The 17490-nt window shown below is 32.2% G+C and overlaps 1 protein-coding gene across 1 annotated transcript; it reads left to right on the top strand.

Annotated features, from left to right (window-relative positions):
- Positions 1 to 16771, top strand: LOC123696909 (organic cation transporter protein-like). The gene is made up of 7 exons (XM_045643297.1): positions 1 to 250; positions 9375 to 9585; positions 14590 to 14690; positions 14914 to 15065; positions 15153 to 15779; positions 15864 to 16045; positions 16331 to 16771. Exons 1-7 carry the CDS (start codon positions 81 to 83, stop codon positions 16487 to 16489), a joined length of 1602 nt encoding a protein of 533 aa, XP_045499253.1. The 5' UTR covers positions 1 to 80; the 3' UTR covers positions 16490 to 16771.
- Positions 16772 to 17490: the final 719 nt, after the last annotated feature.

Genomic DNA, 17490 nt, shown 5'->3' with positions numbered 1-17490 from the left:
TTCGGGTGTGACAGACTCGTATATAATAAATACAAGAAAATACATATCATATAATTATACCTACGTATTTTATAAAGACAATGACAGCAACCAGTATCCAAAACGAGGGTACGTGCAGTGAAGTTTATAAACAATTGGACAAATTCGGCAAATTTCAAGTGTACCAATATATTTTAATATGTTTGCCTTTAATGATGGTTTCTATGATCCATGTGAATTATATCTTCGTAGCAGAAGAAGTTAATCACAGGCAAGTCTTATTATAAATATTAATTTTAAGCAGATGCAACAACATCTTGCTACAATTAATTGTTTCAGAACATATTGTAAGCTATTTACTAGAAAAACCCGATAAAATCGATTAATGTGATAATAAAAAGTAGGAACACATATTTAATTAATTTGATAAGTGAATACATTAAGTTAATGTGATAATCCGAAAACAATTAACTGACAAACTCCATTTTTTGTCGTGGGCCAATTTGTGCACAACTATATTAATTGATTATTTTTATAGTATAATTTAAAATACAAAAAAGAAATCTATTAATTTTTGGTACATCATTTTCTCATAATCAAGACTCTATTAAAATAAAAATAATTATTTACTAGCTTTCCACCCGCGGCTTCGCCCACGGCCCACGATTTAAAAAAAAAAAACCCGCATAGTTCCGGTAAATTTCTTTGTAATCGGTTCAGTAGTATTTGCGTGAAAGAGTAACAAACATACACTATTTATTAAATACTTATATTAAAAAAAATATTTATTTCCTGAAGTCTATAAAAATAATTTAAATTAAAAGGACAATTTGCCCCTGACATGTAAAATAAAAAAAATCACAATTTATTCACAATTTATTAAAAAGCTTACTACAAATATGCAGATAAAAATACCTCAAAAATATCTTCTGTATAATAACATTCAACGAGATAATAATTACAGGTACCTAAAGTTTATAGTGCAACGACATGGTAATAAAAATTGCAGTACAGCTTTCAAACGACTGATCCAATCTTTCCTGTTAGGTTATTTATATTACCTTTATTATTATAGATGTGATTAATGTCTTTTAATGTTGAAGTGGGTGTATCGATTTCTGCCAATCTCAATTTCGTATAATTGATCGAGTCCAAAGCCCAAGTTGCAGCCAAAAAACTTGGAATACCTACTTGCCAAAGTGAGAAATTACTTCACACCGGAACAGCTTCTCAAACTTTATCAAGCCCAAGTTCGGTTGTGTGTGGAGTAGGTACTATAGCTATCTTTGGGTGGATCCGCCAAAACTCACCTTGGAGCTTTGGAAGAGGCGAGCTTGCAGAATTATTGCCAATCCCTCGTTGATTTGTCGCAACCTCCAAAGTCTGAATCACCGCCTGCAAGGTGCATGTAGTTATGATAGTGGACAAACGTCTGCTTTCAATATAAAAAAAAAAATTATATATCCCATATGTTAATATCCCTGTACCTGATTAGTCTTAAAGTTTAGGTCTAGTACTAAGCATTATAGACAGAAGAAACAGTAGGAATATTATATATGCGAGATGTACGATTTTCTACGAAAATTGCGTACCTAATATGTAATTATAGAAGAAACACTACAATTGAGACGAATCTACAACCCAGACTAAAATCCTTCAAGTCTCAACCTATAACTGTTTAAACACTCGACATACATAACGCTTGTTTGGCGCAGTCGGATAAATGTCGTTCCTGTGAAAATGATTATGTAGTTTTTATATTCCCATACCTAGTTGTTTACCCAATTGTTCGCTTATTCATCATTTTAAATTTCATGATCATCACATAAATGTATCATATATACATAGAGCATTCAAACTAAGCGTGGTCGTTTTCCGTTTATTTGTTTTTTTTAAGCTCATCTAAATAAACAAAATTCGTCTTTTCATAGTTATACCTAACTATGACATTATCAAATATCATAAAATAAAAATAAAATGTATTCGCTATAATTCGTGCAGCTCCGATGAAATAGGATCAAACAGAGCTATGTCGTAACATTTGCTTTAAATTTTGACCTAGAATTTGTAAGTAACGTTCGAATAGACTTTAGAGCACCAAAAAGTAAAAACGTTTAGCATCAAGACCAATCAAAAAGAACCGGATTATCTGTTCCAATGAATGCTATACTACAGATTTCCTTTTTATTTTTATTCTGTCTCGTATAGTTTCTTAACTCTTCCGCATTTAAGCTTCAATTAGACGAGGATCTTCCAGAGCGTTCGAGAATGTATGCTATTCATGTTTAAAATAGAAATAGCACTAATATGGATAGAATTAATAATAGGAAAAAAAATATTAGAATATACCTTAGGTACAGTTATGTAGCATAGGTTCTTGTTTTTCTCATAGAATTACCTGTAATTTAAATAAAGCTTAGGTTAAAACCAGATATTTAAACACTAGCACAGAATACTAATTAAAAGTAGCTAACGCTAGCACTAGGTTAGGCCTCTATTATTATAGAGCTTATTTAAAATGTATTTATTATTTAATTATATAACTTTTCAGTAGTCATATTAAATACGTATTTAATAATGACACCAACAGCTGTTAGCATGTACTATCAATTATGCAAAACAGGGACCCAAGTCGTAATTTTATGTTTAAGAGCTGATTGATAAGAGGTAAGTAGTGCAAATTTTTTTGTATTTAGTTTTTTCTTATTTATATTTTTGTATTCTTTCCTTTCGTAATACCTAATGATTTGTAGGTTTTCCACAAGATACGCAGCTCAAGTTGCGCAGCTTGGCAACAACCGACCTATTGGTTTTATGATATGTATTGCCAAGACTTAACAGGAAAAAGGTTAAAATACTCAGAACTTATAAACATACTTATAAATGCAAATATGGTAATGATGTGAAAAAGTTTAATCGTAGATACCTATTACCTATATTCGATTATGCACGAGTAGTTTGTAACTATTAATGGTATTAGAAATTAATGATTACAATAACAACATGTAGAGCAATTTAGTTTATGTAAAGGCCCTAATTTCTAAGGTTATCTAGATAGAAACCTATTTTAATTGTTATCAGAGGAAGTCATTGTGTATTTTTGATTATAATTGGAATTAAATTAAAATCAGTTATGTATTATGTATATCATTTCTTTACCAGCTCAAGTTTAAATTGTCTAAAGCTCTAAAAGCTTATTGAAGCTTTAAGGGCAATATTAAATGTGAGAGGCTCTATAATATTAATGTTGTTTACGATCATGTAGATACATTTACTACATGTACGAGTTTGGTATATTGCATAATAGCCTGCAGCATAAGCGTTATAATATATTGTGTTTCATTGAATGTATAAAAATACCTATAGAACTTTTTAATTGTTAAGGTCGCCCTCTTTTTCACACTAAAATTAAAAATCAGTGTGATATAAATCGAATAAGTTGATTAAATGGCAAAAAATCATTCATCATCCGCTACAAACTGAGTGTTAAAAATAAATTGCGATTTGCATTTTATTTTTATTTTTGGTGTGATGAAGCCAATGACCTTCTTGATGGATTTGCGATATTTACATTAATTTAGTTATAGTATAGGCACGTGGATGAACAATGAAACATACGCAAAAAAAAAATGTTTTTTTTCGATAATATTTCTCAATGTTTTTATACTTACTAGTTATTTTGTTGGCATAAATCCTGATTCAAACGTGTCATTAACCGACTTATTAAGAAATAAAATGAAAATAAAGTAATGTACTTACGTATCTATCTGAAATTTTCAAATATGGGATTTACCACATTTACCTAGTTAATAATTGTTAATAACATGGCAATTTCCTAATTTATGCAAAAACTGTTATACGACCACATTTGTCGATTAAAAGCAAAATAAAAATATTTAAACCTGCTGCATAACAAATCACGACTGAATGCAACACAATCAAATGGCAATAAATTACATCATTATTTTTTATAAATTATTCAGCTTGTAGTAACTTGTAACGTCATTAAAACTGGTTGGGTTGCTGAGTGAGCCAGTATGCAGAAAAATTAAAAGCATAAGTAGGTACTAGAATTTTCCTTAAAACTTACTGCAGCTAGATCATGTGGCATTTAACTATAAGCACGTTTGTAATTACGCGTTGTTAACATACTTCAGAAAGAGCAGTGCATACTACCTAATGTGTGCAATATAAACTGAGCAATTTACGCGCTTAAAGTGGTATCAACAATATGTTTATGATAAGGTGTAAAAATAATATTAAAAAATTATTTATGATGCAACAATATAAAATGTATCACAATTTCGGATTGATTCATAACTGAAAACCTCTTGTTATTCTTATGTAGAGTATATTAGATAACGGACATTTACCTAGGTATATCATTGAATTAATTTACATTTCATTCACATTAGAAACATTCAGAGAATATCGTAAAAATAAAGCAGTTTTAGCAGGAAAATATACAATAATTTTCTCAGATATTCAATATTGAATGCTGAGAATTGTGTAAACTTGCGTGGATCTTTAACACGACCACTTCTCAAGCAAGCCTTGTTTTCGTATTTCTTAGAAAAATTGAAAGTAAACTCAATATCCAGCAAATTGTATTGACAATTTATTCCATTGCGGTATTACACTTATGCGTTAATGAACGAAATAGACTCCGACTGGATAAATAAACTAAATAATATATAAGCACTATAATGTCAGTCCGGTTGCTATACGGAGTACGGACATTATACAGGGTGTCCCAAAAAGTAGTGATGAACGGAAGCTGGGAGGTTAAGGACCTAGAGGGCTATCCGAATCACCCCCATGTATGTTATGCGATTTTTCGTATTTTCAGAGTTATGACGTTTTTTTTCAATTTTTCACCTATCGCCGAGTACGATGATATTTTCACTCATGGTGACGTCAATTATTGCGCTAAATGCTTGATTTTTTATTGTTTGCTAAGCTGAAAGATAGGCCAATTCAGTATGGTAACATTTACTATCGTTAGACGTTTGAATGGAATAAAAAAAAGAATTACATGCCAAGAAAGATAAAATTATCCAGTATGTTCACAACTTCAAGGGCCCGTAAAAAAATAAAATCACATAAAAAAAGTTTTCCGTTTTGCTTTTAAAAACTTGCTCTATCTATCAGGTAGCTACCCTGAAAATTTCATTTTATTATTCAGAAAGCTTCAATCGAAAAATTGAAATCTAAATTCTTTCTGAATAATAAAATGAAATTTTTAGGGAAGCTACCTGATAGATAGAGCAAGTTTTGCGATTTTTCGTATTTTCAGAGTTATGACGTTTTTTTTCAATTTTTCACCTATCGCCGAGTACGATGATATTTTCACTCATGGTGACGTCAATTATTGCGCTAAATGCTTGATTTTTTATTGTTTGCTAAGCTGAAAGATAGGCCAATTCAGTATGGTAACATTTACTATCGTTAGACGTTTGAATGGAATAAAAAAAAGAATTAAATGCCAAGAAAGATAAAATTATCCAGTATGTTCACAACTTCAAGGGCCCGTAAAAAAATAAAATCACATAAAAAAAGTTTTCCGTTTTGCTTTTAAAAACTTGCTCTATCTATCAGGTAGCTACCCTGAAAATTTCATTTTATTATTCAGAAAGCTTCAATCGAAAAATTGAAATCTAAATTCTTTCTGAATAATAAAATGAAATTTTTAGGGAAGCTACCTGATAGATAGAGCAAGTTTTTAAAAGCCAAATGGAAAACTTTTTTTATGTGATTTTATTTTTTTATGGGCCCTTGAAGTTGTGAACATACTGGAAAACGTCATAACTCCGAAAATACGAAAAATCGCATAACATACATGGGGGTGATTCGGATAGCCCTCTAGGTCCTCTACCTCCCAGCTTCCGTTCATCACTACTTTTTGGGACATCCTGTATTGCCTGTACTAAAATTCGCTTACTAAGCACGCAAGGTATTATGAAAGTTTATGATTATGGAAGGTCTATTTATTTTGCCTTTCGTTTAGCTGTAAAGGTTAGATATTTTTAGATACAATAATGATTATTTCAAACAGTGGAGTCTCTAAAAGTAATGGTGCAAGTTGTATTGGCTACGAAGGCGTAATTGACTTGTTACTAGGCCTACTATGTTACCTAGTAAATATAAAGAATACGTATCTCCATGGACTCCATGTCAGGACATAATGCTTGAAAAGCTGTGCTGATTTCAATAATAATTTTATGTCTTGAATAATGTCAGTTGAGTTTTCTATGAAAATTAATTTTAGTTAAATAAAATTTAAAACAAACGGCGATGTAGGTAAGCTTCACTACACAATATTAATGTCGTTTTCCGCCGTGTGTGTCTCTGTATGCTTAAATTTTTAAAACTACGCAACGGATTTTGATGCGGCTTTTTCATAAATAGGTTGTTTCTCGAGGAAGCATTGTATATAATTTTTTGTTTTCTACAAAGCGGGCGAAGCCATGTTCAGAAAGCTAGTATATTATGTAACAGGAGAACGTCAGAGGAGCTATTTTAATAATATACAATAACATAACAATGCCAACAGAATTGTCTGTGTTCAAAATAACTTTCCGAAGTGCGTGTTGTTATAAATTACATGCGACCAAGTATTGACAAAAGCTTTTCCACGTTTGTTTTCCGGTTTCACTTAAGAATTTATGTATGTATTTTACGGAGATTTTTACTGGAGCATAAAAGCATAAAAAGTACAAAAAAAAAGTAGTATGTTTTGTATAAAATTATGGTTCGTATAAAATTTTCAAGAATCTAGTCGCGCAATGTATGTCTCATATTTCGTTACAGTTCTGCTTATTATAAGTAGTTACTATAACTTCCTGAAAAAAATTTTTTTTTGCTAAATAGGTACTTGTAGTTGGTACATTCATAATTAAAGTGGAGGTAATAATCAAGAATGCACAAAAAGTCCCGGTATTTTTAAGTTTAGAGTTGTAGGCGAAGCCGCAAATTTTTAATTAAACAATAAAAAATTTGTTATAAAAAAGTAATTAGTGGGTTTCGGGTGCAATTACCTAACGTTAGCATTTTTTGGCGATAACGTTAGCATTTTTTGGCGATTTGATTGCGAAATGTAAATTTTTTACCCTTATAACAATAAAATTGATTCTCCACTTCTTTAAAGTTTTTGATAAACAAGTATGATTTAGAATGAATGAAATAGACTCCGACTGGATTATACCGAGCCGTGTGTGAAAAATATCCTGTAATATATTTTATTTGTTTATGTTATTAACAAGTTTGACAGGTTGACTAGCAATTATTTTGTATACCTACTAACTCTAACAATAATTACTATTCGGATATTATGTATGTACCTATTGATTAATTTATTCGAGGTCATGTTTTTTAAATATAGTATCAAAATAGTTAACGGTATTATACGGAAAACGGTTTATTATAAATATAATAAATAATGACCTACCTACTTACCTAATCTGAAAATTTTCATAAAAGTAATAATATTTCTGTAAGCCATTTCAGTTAAAGAAAGCATAAATGAACGAAAAAAATATTAGTGGAACTTCATAAGTTAACATTTTTTAAAAATAATTGATCATTGGATCTTGTTATTATAATATGCTTAAAAGGGTTTCAGGGTTTCATAAGGACCAATGATACAAATATTCTAATCAGTAACAATGTAGCAATCAATTGGGGTCAATATGTTTTATATAACTTGTGAAGGATAATAATTGAACATCGTTAGGTACGATCAAATTCAGATGCAATAGGTAATACATAAACATATTAAACAAACAAGTACCTAATATACTACGCAATTTTTGTGAAAGAGGTTATTTAACCAAATAAAATATTTATTTACGAGAAAGTTGTCGTCAAAAGAAGTATGAAGAGCCTTAGAGCGTTTTCACATTATCCGATCCGATATCGGATATCAAATTCAAATTCAAATATTTCTATTCATGAAAATGGGTACAATTCAGATCTTAGACAAACATAAGTCCCGCCATATCCTGCCTGTTAGGCATATGAAATTACAAATACATAATTATTACTGCTACAGTTAAACAAATAATAATTTATAATTATTTTAAATTTAAGTCAAATGCATTAATAAAATAAATATACCTACACTAATAAGTCAATCGTTATTAAAATATGTCGAGTGATTTATCATTAATATAGTCCCTAATACAATAATAAAGATTTTTGTAATAAAAGGTCTTTTAATTTACATTTGAATTTAATTATACTTCCTATTTCTGTCATTGCTTTAGGTAATCTATTACACAGTATTGGACCCATACCAAAAATACTTTTAGAAAAATGCCTTGTTTTACTGGGTAACATACATATTTTATGATCATTACCCTTACTTTTTAAATGTTCGTAAGTACATACTGAGATTACATTTTACAAATATGATAACTTTATATATATATATATATAAACATGGTAGAGTTAATAGAAAAAACTTTTTGAAATATGGAACACAGGCTGTCTGTTTGCTTTATACCAGATATAGCTCTTAAAAGGAAGTTTAAATTTGCAAAAGAATCTATCAAAACATAATATATTATGTACTTATTTTTTCTTAATTTAAATCTAATTAATCAAGTTTCGTGATTTATCTATAGCGATTTACATACAAGTATAACGGGACGTCGCATTTTTTAAATACCAATAAAACATGTTGCCTTGACTTTGTTCCTATGTCGGTGAACTTTACATTTTGTTTATGTAATAGTAAAATTAATATTCAAGCAATAATTCAGGTTATAAAACCTGATCCTTGATCTTCGAAATTTTAACTGCGACAAAATTGAACTCCAAATCAATCAACAAAGAACATTCCGTATCTAAATTGGGAGTCGGGCGTGCTTCTGCACGAATTGAGCCAAGCTTGTTCTGGGGAAAAGCAATACCTACCCCCAATTGAATATCGGCGTAATAAAGTTGGCCGTAAAAGTCACTGTTTTTTGTACGATGAGAAGATTCCTGTGACCAAGTCGTTTAATGCCATAGTCAATTCTTTTATCCCTTTATCCCTTCGCTTTCTCTTTATACCTGTCATTTCATTTGCAAGGACTCTATATCATCATATACATGTACTGTAGCCTGTACTTACCATTCAGGAAAATAAACATACTTGTCACGTGGTAAAACTACGAGTCATGTACTCATATCAGTAACATCTACGTAAAATACTATCAAATATAGGAAGATAATAATAAAGATAAATAGGGAAACATAACATAGGTATACAAACAAATACAGATATTATTACATAATTATTCGTATAACAATTATCATAAAATTCGAATTCTTGTCTAAATTATAGTTGGCCTTGACTTTTAGACCATTGTTGGCGCATAAGATATTAACAATGTTGTAAATTTATTTTGCAGGTGTCGCGTTCCAGAATGTGAAGACGTCAATCCAACTGTGGAAATACCGACGTGGTGGCCGAAAGACGTGAACGCAAAATGCTTTAGACCCGTTGTAGACATGAGAAAATATCATATAGCGAACGATACATGTTCGAATAACACGTTTCTTGAAGTATTAGAAGAATGTCACGATTGGGTTTTTGAAAATGATAATTCGATAGTAGCTGCGGTAAGTTTGTTGTTTGATAATATCACGTTTCTTGAAGCTTGGATCTTAAACGCACGTGAGCACGCTTGAAGCATAGCAATTATCACCACTACATTAGTTATCAGGTCGTAAACTAATGCAGCAGGTAATTAAAAATTGGGATTTTGATGTGACTGATACCTATAATATATGAGAATTTACTTTTATTAATAGATGGCAGATAGTGGATTAACATTTTTTTTATTATTGACCCATAAAACATTTCCTGTCTAGACGATTGATGATGCAAACAAAGAGAAGAGTTGATTCGGTGATGTTATGCTTGAATAGAAAAATTTTTGCAAAATTTTTGGTGACTTTTTATGCAAGCTTTCGAATGATGCGGTAGGAAAAACATAGATAATTATGGCGTTTTTACACTGGGCGGGCGGGAATACGTGGGCCACACTGAAAGTTTTGCGTAACTAATAAATAAAACAATTTATTTGTCTGATATTATATTTAATACTTTTTAAACTATTCTCCGTTACATTTAAATCACTTTTTCATCCGTTCAAACCATTTCTGGAAACATGAGGAGCATTGGTCTGAGGGTATGTTTTCAGGGTGCTGTTTGAAAGCATCACGGCCTCTTCTGGCCACGTAAATGTCGAACTACTCATTGAATCATAGATTTTTGGGAAAAGGAAGAAATCGCAAGGTGCTAGGTTAGGACTGCGTGCGGCATGAGTCACGTGCTCCATGTTTTCGGAAGCCAAAAATGACTTTGTTTTGTTCGCGGTGTGCGCCGAAGCACTGTCATGGTGCAACAAGATGCGACTTCTAGGTCGCTTTTCTCTTATTTTTTCTAAGACATTGGGCAAACAAAGAGTGGTGTAACACTCGTCATTAACAAAGTTTTGTTACTCAAGTGGGATAGTGCAGACAGGATTCGTCGTAGAGAAAAATAATGCAATCATTTGTTTGCTGTCCCTTCTCGCCTGCTTCAATTTGGTTGGTTTGCTGTCACTTTCAAACACCCACAAAGAATATTGGTGTTTTCTTTCTGGAATATGGTTATATTCATATTTCATTTAAAATACATGGTTATGTATTCATATTTCATATCCTGTCACGATATTTTACATGGCATTAGAATGTCCATAATTGTACTTTAATAGCATTTCTTAACACCAATCTACTCGATGTCGTTTTTGTTCTGAAGTGAGTTTGGGAGCGATCCACCGGCAACCAAGCTTCCTAACTTTGAAATGTTCATGTAAAATTTTCTGAATTTGGCTCATACCAATCCCCAAATGTCCTCGAATCTCCTCATAAGTGATATGGCAATTTTTTTAAATTAATCGTCTGACGGTAGCCATGTTTTCCTCCGTGATCGCAGTTGAGGGTCGACCTTCACGAATTTCATCATGGAGAGAAACACGGCCGCGATGAAATTCAGCATATCAATGCCTTACAGAGCTCAAATGAGGAGCTTCCCTCCCAAAAGTATTTTGAAAGCGAGCAGTGCAAGCTTTCGGAGAAAGCGAACTTTTAAAATCACGAAAAATCATCGCCCTAAAATTGTTTCGTGTTAGTTCCGTTTTTGCTACGGACAACGAACTTCAACTCGAGATAAAAAAAAATTGACAAGCGATTCCCGCCAAATTTTTGTTTCCTCAACTCATGAGATATCATATGTTAAAAAAATATAACATTCGAAATTCAAACCTTTATGGGTGGCCAGAAACGCAAAACTTTTAGTGTGCACTAGGTATAAAAATATGGGTGTAGGCACTAACGCTAATAGAGCTGAACTTTGTGCAGAGTATTGTACGCACATAGCGTGTCTGTATGTAAGTGTAACTCCCGTCCGACTAGGGCCCTTCCGGCCTCCTCCACTCAAGTGACAGCCCAAGCCGAGGTTCGAGATCCCCGTCAAGGGGGGACGCCCTTGTGCATGTCACTACCAGGGTGAACTGAAAGTTCACCCACGCGTCCGCGTTATAATGTAGAAGCCCTTCTGGCTAACATTGAGAGACACCACACAAAAAAAAAGTAAGTGTAACCAGTAGTTGTCTCGATCTTATTATGACACATTTTCCAAACAATGAAAAAGGTTGATCTCTATAGGCTCCAGCATCCATTATTTTAATTTTTATGTTCTAAACCCGATGCGCTTGATCATGAAGCGCTTGGTTCCTTCTATCTTCACTCATGCACATGCAATTTTGTCGATTTTTATTCAATTTGGTATTACCAAAACCAGTCCTGTAATAATAATCGGCAATATATATAATGTTAACGACCTGATACACACGCTTATTCTCATTTCTGGTCTCGAATTAATCTTTTGGAATGATGTATGAATTAAGAAAGGGAAGGGAAAGAAAAATAATTATAATAATGACAAAACATTATTGTTATTTATGTTGCCATTATATTAACGATATACATTTTTATAGCTGACAATATTTTATGGTCCTTTGAGCATCACTCACACTTGCTCATAATTTACATTATTTTTCTAAAATTCACAAATTGTGAAGACCTGCAATGTCTCCATATGGGAAAGGTGTATTCAATTTCATATAAATTGATTATCGTTAATTATTGAACTATCTTTATTCTTTTGGGCTTAGGCTAAATAAACGTTCTGTATCCTGCCAGATCGAGATATTATATTCTTTTTTATCTCCACCGGGGCCACAAACAGAACCTCCTTGAGGTTTCCAGAATATAGTCTATCGATTTTTTTCTCCATGGGAGAATTCAAACATACATCAGACCTATTAAAAAACATTAATTATTGTAAATATCGGAAATATTTTCTCGGTTGGTATTCTTTAAAATGCACATTATTTTATATTTACAGTTGTAAATTATTCAGTAAACTGTAATATCTGGAAGAGAAATATAACTAATTTTTATATAATGTGACACATGACATCATTTATTGTAGAATAAATGCATGGTGTTTATTAATAACTCAGTTTATATTAAACAAAACATTACTTCTTGCTTAGAACAATACATCGTGCATACAAATAATTAGGTACTTTGGTATTTTTAGCTCTTACACAATTCTTTAATAATTGTTTAAATATTATTTTACGATAATTTTAACGATGCGCGTCAAATAATATACAATTCTATATGTTTCTCATTATTTGTTAACGACAGTTACTGCCAATATAACGACGGATATAATGTATCTTATTGAAATTCGAAGCATGAAGTATCAAGTATGCTCTTACAAGTCGTACATAATATAATATGAAAAGGTCAGTTTAATTAAACTTTCTACTTTTACTAAACGTAGAATTGCAAAGCTTTTTAATACACAAACAATGCTGTGAAAACATAAACGCAACCGCGATACTTTTAATCAGCACAAGAGTAGAGTCACGAGCGAGTAGAGCGTTCCTTTAATAATTGGAACGTCATTTATTTTCCCAATTACGTTTCAATGTCAGTGTATTTTTATTTGTAAGTCCATTCAAAACACTGATAAAAATCAATAAAAAATAACAATGAACTATTTACGGTATTCAGGATTTACCATGAAAGTTCTATAAGTTTTTTTTCTATTATACATTAAGCTCTCCTTTGCATGCTATAATGGCATTTTAAGCGTGCTGATTTATATGCACAGCTATTTAATTATGTAATATGTATCAGAAAACGTATACCATATTTTGTATGTCAGCCAAATATCTTTAGAAGATTTTCTAGAAATATCCGATACTGCAATCAGTATGTCTTCAAGGATATTGAAAAATAAAGGGAGTGAGTGAATGTGACACGAGTTATTCTTGCAACAACAAGAGCGGTCGTTCACTTTGAACTAAATATAAAAAGAAATATTTGTTTTCACTACCCACTAACGCATGCACTTTCGAAGGTGAAATTTCTAATAAAGAAAACAATTTCGCGACAGTAAGAAAACAAATAAGTACCTAACTATATCTTATATCATACTAGCGGTCCGCCCCGGCTTCGCCCGTGGTACATATTAACGTTTTCTCTACATAAGAACCATCCTCGTACTTCAAGGAATATAATAAAAAAAGAATTATCGAAATCGGTTCAGCCGTTCTCGAGTTATGGAATTACAACGAAAAGTGGCATTGATTTTTATATATTAGATAAACAGGTGACTGACATAGTGATCTATGATCTATCAACGCAAAGCCCAAACCTCTGGACGGATCGGGCTGAAATATGGCATGCAGGTGTTAGGACGAATGAAAGACTTTAGGAATCCGCTAAGAAGAATTTTCATCAATACCCCCAAGGAGATAAAATAGTCGAAGTTTGTACCATGAAAATTTATCTTCTCCATGCAGGCGAAGCTGCGGGCAACAGCTAGTTGTAATTAAAAGATAAAACATACTACGTGACAACAAACGCAGTTACTAATATTTTTAAGTCACATCATGTGTCCAAAAATATACACACCTACTTGAAATAATTATGCATAGAATTTGGCATGCGTTTAGATGAGACGGCACGATTGTTATTGCACACATTTTTAACACTTCACATTTAAAATAACATGGTGTAACCTTATGCAGATGGACGGGCTAATGCAAATGCAAAAGTATTATCTGCTTATATTTTGCAATTAAAATAATAATAAAAGCACAATACTTACTTACAAACATACACAAATTACTATGGATTAAGATTATGGGTAACAATTCTCATTAAATGACAACAAAACTATTATTTTGTTAGTACCTACTAATGCTAATGCAATTGAGGTCATGTATTTGTAGCTCTATACTTGTGCTCTATACACAGACATTATAATGTTATGTGCAAACAAATTTCGTATTGCAGGATTCACCGCAAAGTATCTTGAAAATTATTATAGTTATTGCCAGTCTAGGTCAAGACGATACTCAACAACTATTTATAATAGCAATGCATATTTGATTTTGAATTATGTACAGTACCTGTTACCTGTATTTATATGATGTTATATAAGAGTAAATGTATTTATTATAAAGAATTTCTGTTTATTGTCATTATTTTTTACAGTTGAACTTGGGATGTGAATCATGGAAATCAACCCTAGTTGGATTCATTCACAACGCAGGAATGATCGTATCAATGATGTTGACTGGCTGGATAGCTGATAAGTAAGTTAATCGAACTTATGAAATATCTGAAAATAATTACTTAAATAATACCTTTTGGCTAGCCCTATTTGAACAATTTTGACTACTGCACTCGCACTTTTTCTCCCCGAAGAACGAACCTCGAACGTAGATTAGAGATCATAAATATCTTATATATTAGAAATACACTACTTTACTCGATCTGCTTTTTGTCAAACAGAGTAAGAATTATTATTTTTTTCAGGATAGGCAGAAAACCCACTATCATCATGTGTTCGATTGGCGGTGCAGTAGGCTTATGCAAAATATTTATTACCAACTACTATGCGTATCTTGGCGTTGAATTTCTGGAGTCCGTGCTGGCGTCTGGACTGTATACCGTGGCTGTGGTTTTGTGTAAGTATTATGTAAATTTAGCTCTTATTTCTACTTGGTAGGTACCAATTATTTTTCAATTATTCTAAAACCACTTCGTTTTTTCAGTGATTGAAGTCGGTGGTGAAAGCAAAAGAGTTACTGCTGGTGTTATTTTCTCGTACGCTGTGTATATTGGAGAAGTATGCTTCGCTTTTATCGCATTGGGATTGAAATATTGGAAATTACTTATTATTGTAGTATATGCGCCAATGATTCTCTTCATTGTATACATGCTCATTCTCCGAGAAAGTACTAGATGGCAGATGCTAAGAGGAAAAATGGATGAATCTAAAGAAACACTGAAGATGATTTCAAAAATGAATAAATTGCAAGTTTCTGAAAAAGAAATAAGTGAAATGAGCGATGAAGATTTAAGATTCCAATTCAACGTCGTGATACAGAAAGAGAAGGAAACAATGAAGGATATATTAGCGTCGAAAGAGATAATGATACGTTTGGCAGTTACATCGTTTTGTTTCTTCGCGTCTAGTTTTGTCTACTATGGATTAGCTGTTCATTCCGTTTTATTGCCGGGCAATAAATACACAAATTTTATTCTGGCGTCTATTTCTTCATTTCCTGGAGATTTAATTGCGTTGTATACGTTCAATAAATATGGAAGAAAAATCTCACTGCAATTTGGTTATGTTTGTTCTGCATTTTTCCTGATAGTGCAGTCGTATTCTCCTGATTGTAAGTATTCATTATTAAAGTTGACCTCTAATTGTTACTTAAGTTTTATAATAAGCATTTATTACTTAATTGTTTTTTTTTCAGCAATAATGTGGTTAAAAATTGTTTTATTCCTTTGCGGAAAGCTCGGCGTTGTCGTATGTTTTACTGGAATCTATACATACACGTTGGAATTGTTTCCTACGAGTGTCCGCGGAACCCTAATTGGATGTGGCAACACAGCCGCAAGATTCGGAAGCATGTTGGCGCCATTAACTCCTCTATTAGTAAGTACACCTAAACAAGCTTTTAGATATTCATAATAGAGCATCTCCGTGAAGAGGAAAAATGTGTCTAATAAGTTTCTTTAGATTTCGAGTGGGCCCGAAGAGTTTTTGAATCTGTTGTTGGTGGGTACTTATTAAAAGTTCGGGAACACACTAATGTTTTAATATCATTAATCTGTCAAGTTTCCTTCTCTCGTTCGAGGAACGGGAATTGAATCCACAATATTTTATCCAAGCATTTTAAATGCTTATGATAAAAAGGTTAATTTTATTATTTCTTTGCAGACAACCGAATTTTCCGCATTGCCGGCCATCTTGTTCTCGTCTGTAGCCTTAATCGCAGCCGCACTACTCACTTTTACTCCAGAAACGAAGACGTTACCAATGTTCGACACAATAGCACAAGTGGAGGCCAACAAAGCAAAAATAATGACGCATTTATGAACAGTATCCTTCGTGTAGATTAAAAAAATATGTTAAACGGTTATAAGCATTAAGCACAGTTATTTTGACATTTAAAAGCTTACCTTCGTCAAAAAGACTGACGTCCGGGCCTTGATAATATTTTTATTGTACTTTGAATTTTGATTCTAAGTTTGATTCTTAAACGCTCGCTTAAACGTTTTGTCACACCCCGGACACTCCATACAAAATTATAGTTTTGACAGTCACACTGTAGAGACTGCAAATGTGTGTGTAAACTCTTTATGGTTGGCACATTTGTGACTAGCGTAAAAAAAAATTCGCGTTTTTCTGATGAAATACATCCGTAAACAGCACAATATCTAACCATTTTCTACGAAAAACGATAATCACAAATCCAAAATAATAAAATTGCTTTAAGTCAATTTGATTAATGTTGTCAATCTTCGTTGCGTTTCGTCTAAAGACGTCGTTGGTATCGTCCTTGCGGGGAAATGGGTACCATAACATGTCTGATCGTGCGGGGTGAGGTAAGTGTTTAATTTTGGCGGGAGGCGGAGAGTGTCCGTTCTGTAGCGTTTAGCTACTATTATGTATTCTGTGGTTTTACTGGGTTCTACTATTATGTACCTACCTAATGCATTGAATTCGAAGAAATATGCAATGCATCATCAGTAAATCTATCAGTTAGGTCTTTAAAAAAAAAACTCTGCTCTGCAGTTTGGAAACAGACAAATGTGCCATTTATATAATTAATAATATTTACCTTTTAGTGCTTTAAATTATAATATTGTCATCGTTTTATAATGATGGAGGAAGTATTTTAGTAATGTAAGAGGAATTTATGTTAGTAAGGAATAATCATAAATCATAATGTATATGTATAGGATTGTTGCGTATCGTTGGGAAAATATTTAATAATAATACTTATTGCAATCTTTTATTTTCTTAGAAATAAGAATACCTAGTTTTGTATTATCATAACAGCAATAATATGACTAATTGACTAAGTAGTTAAGTAC

Source organism: Colias croceus, chromosome 13, assembly GCF_905220415.1.
Source record: "Colias croceus chromosome 13, ilColCroc2.1".
Classification (NCBI taxonomy): Eukaryota; Metazoa; Arthropoda; class Insecta; order Lepidoptera; family Pieridae; genus Colias; species Colias croceus.
Note: the sequence above shows the minus strand (reverse complement) of the source record. Positions and strands in the feature narration are given on the sequence as shown.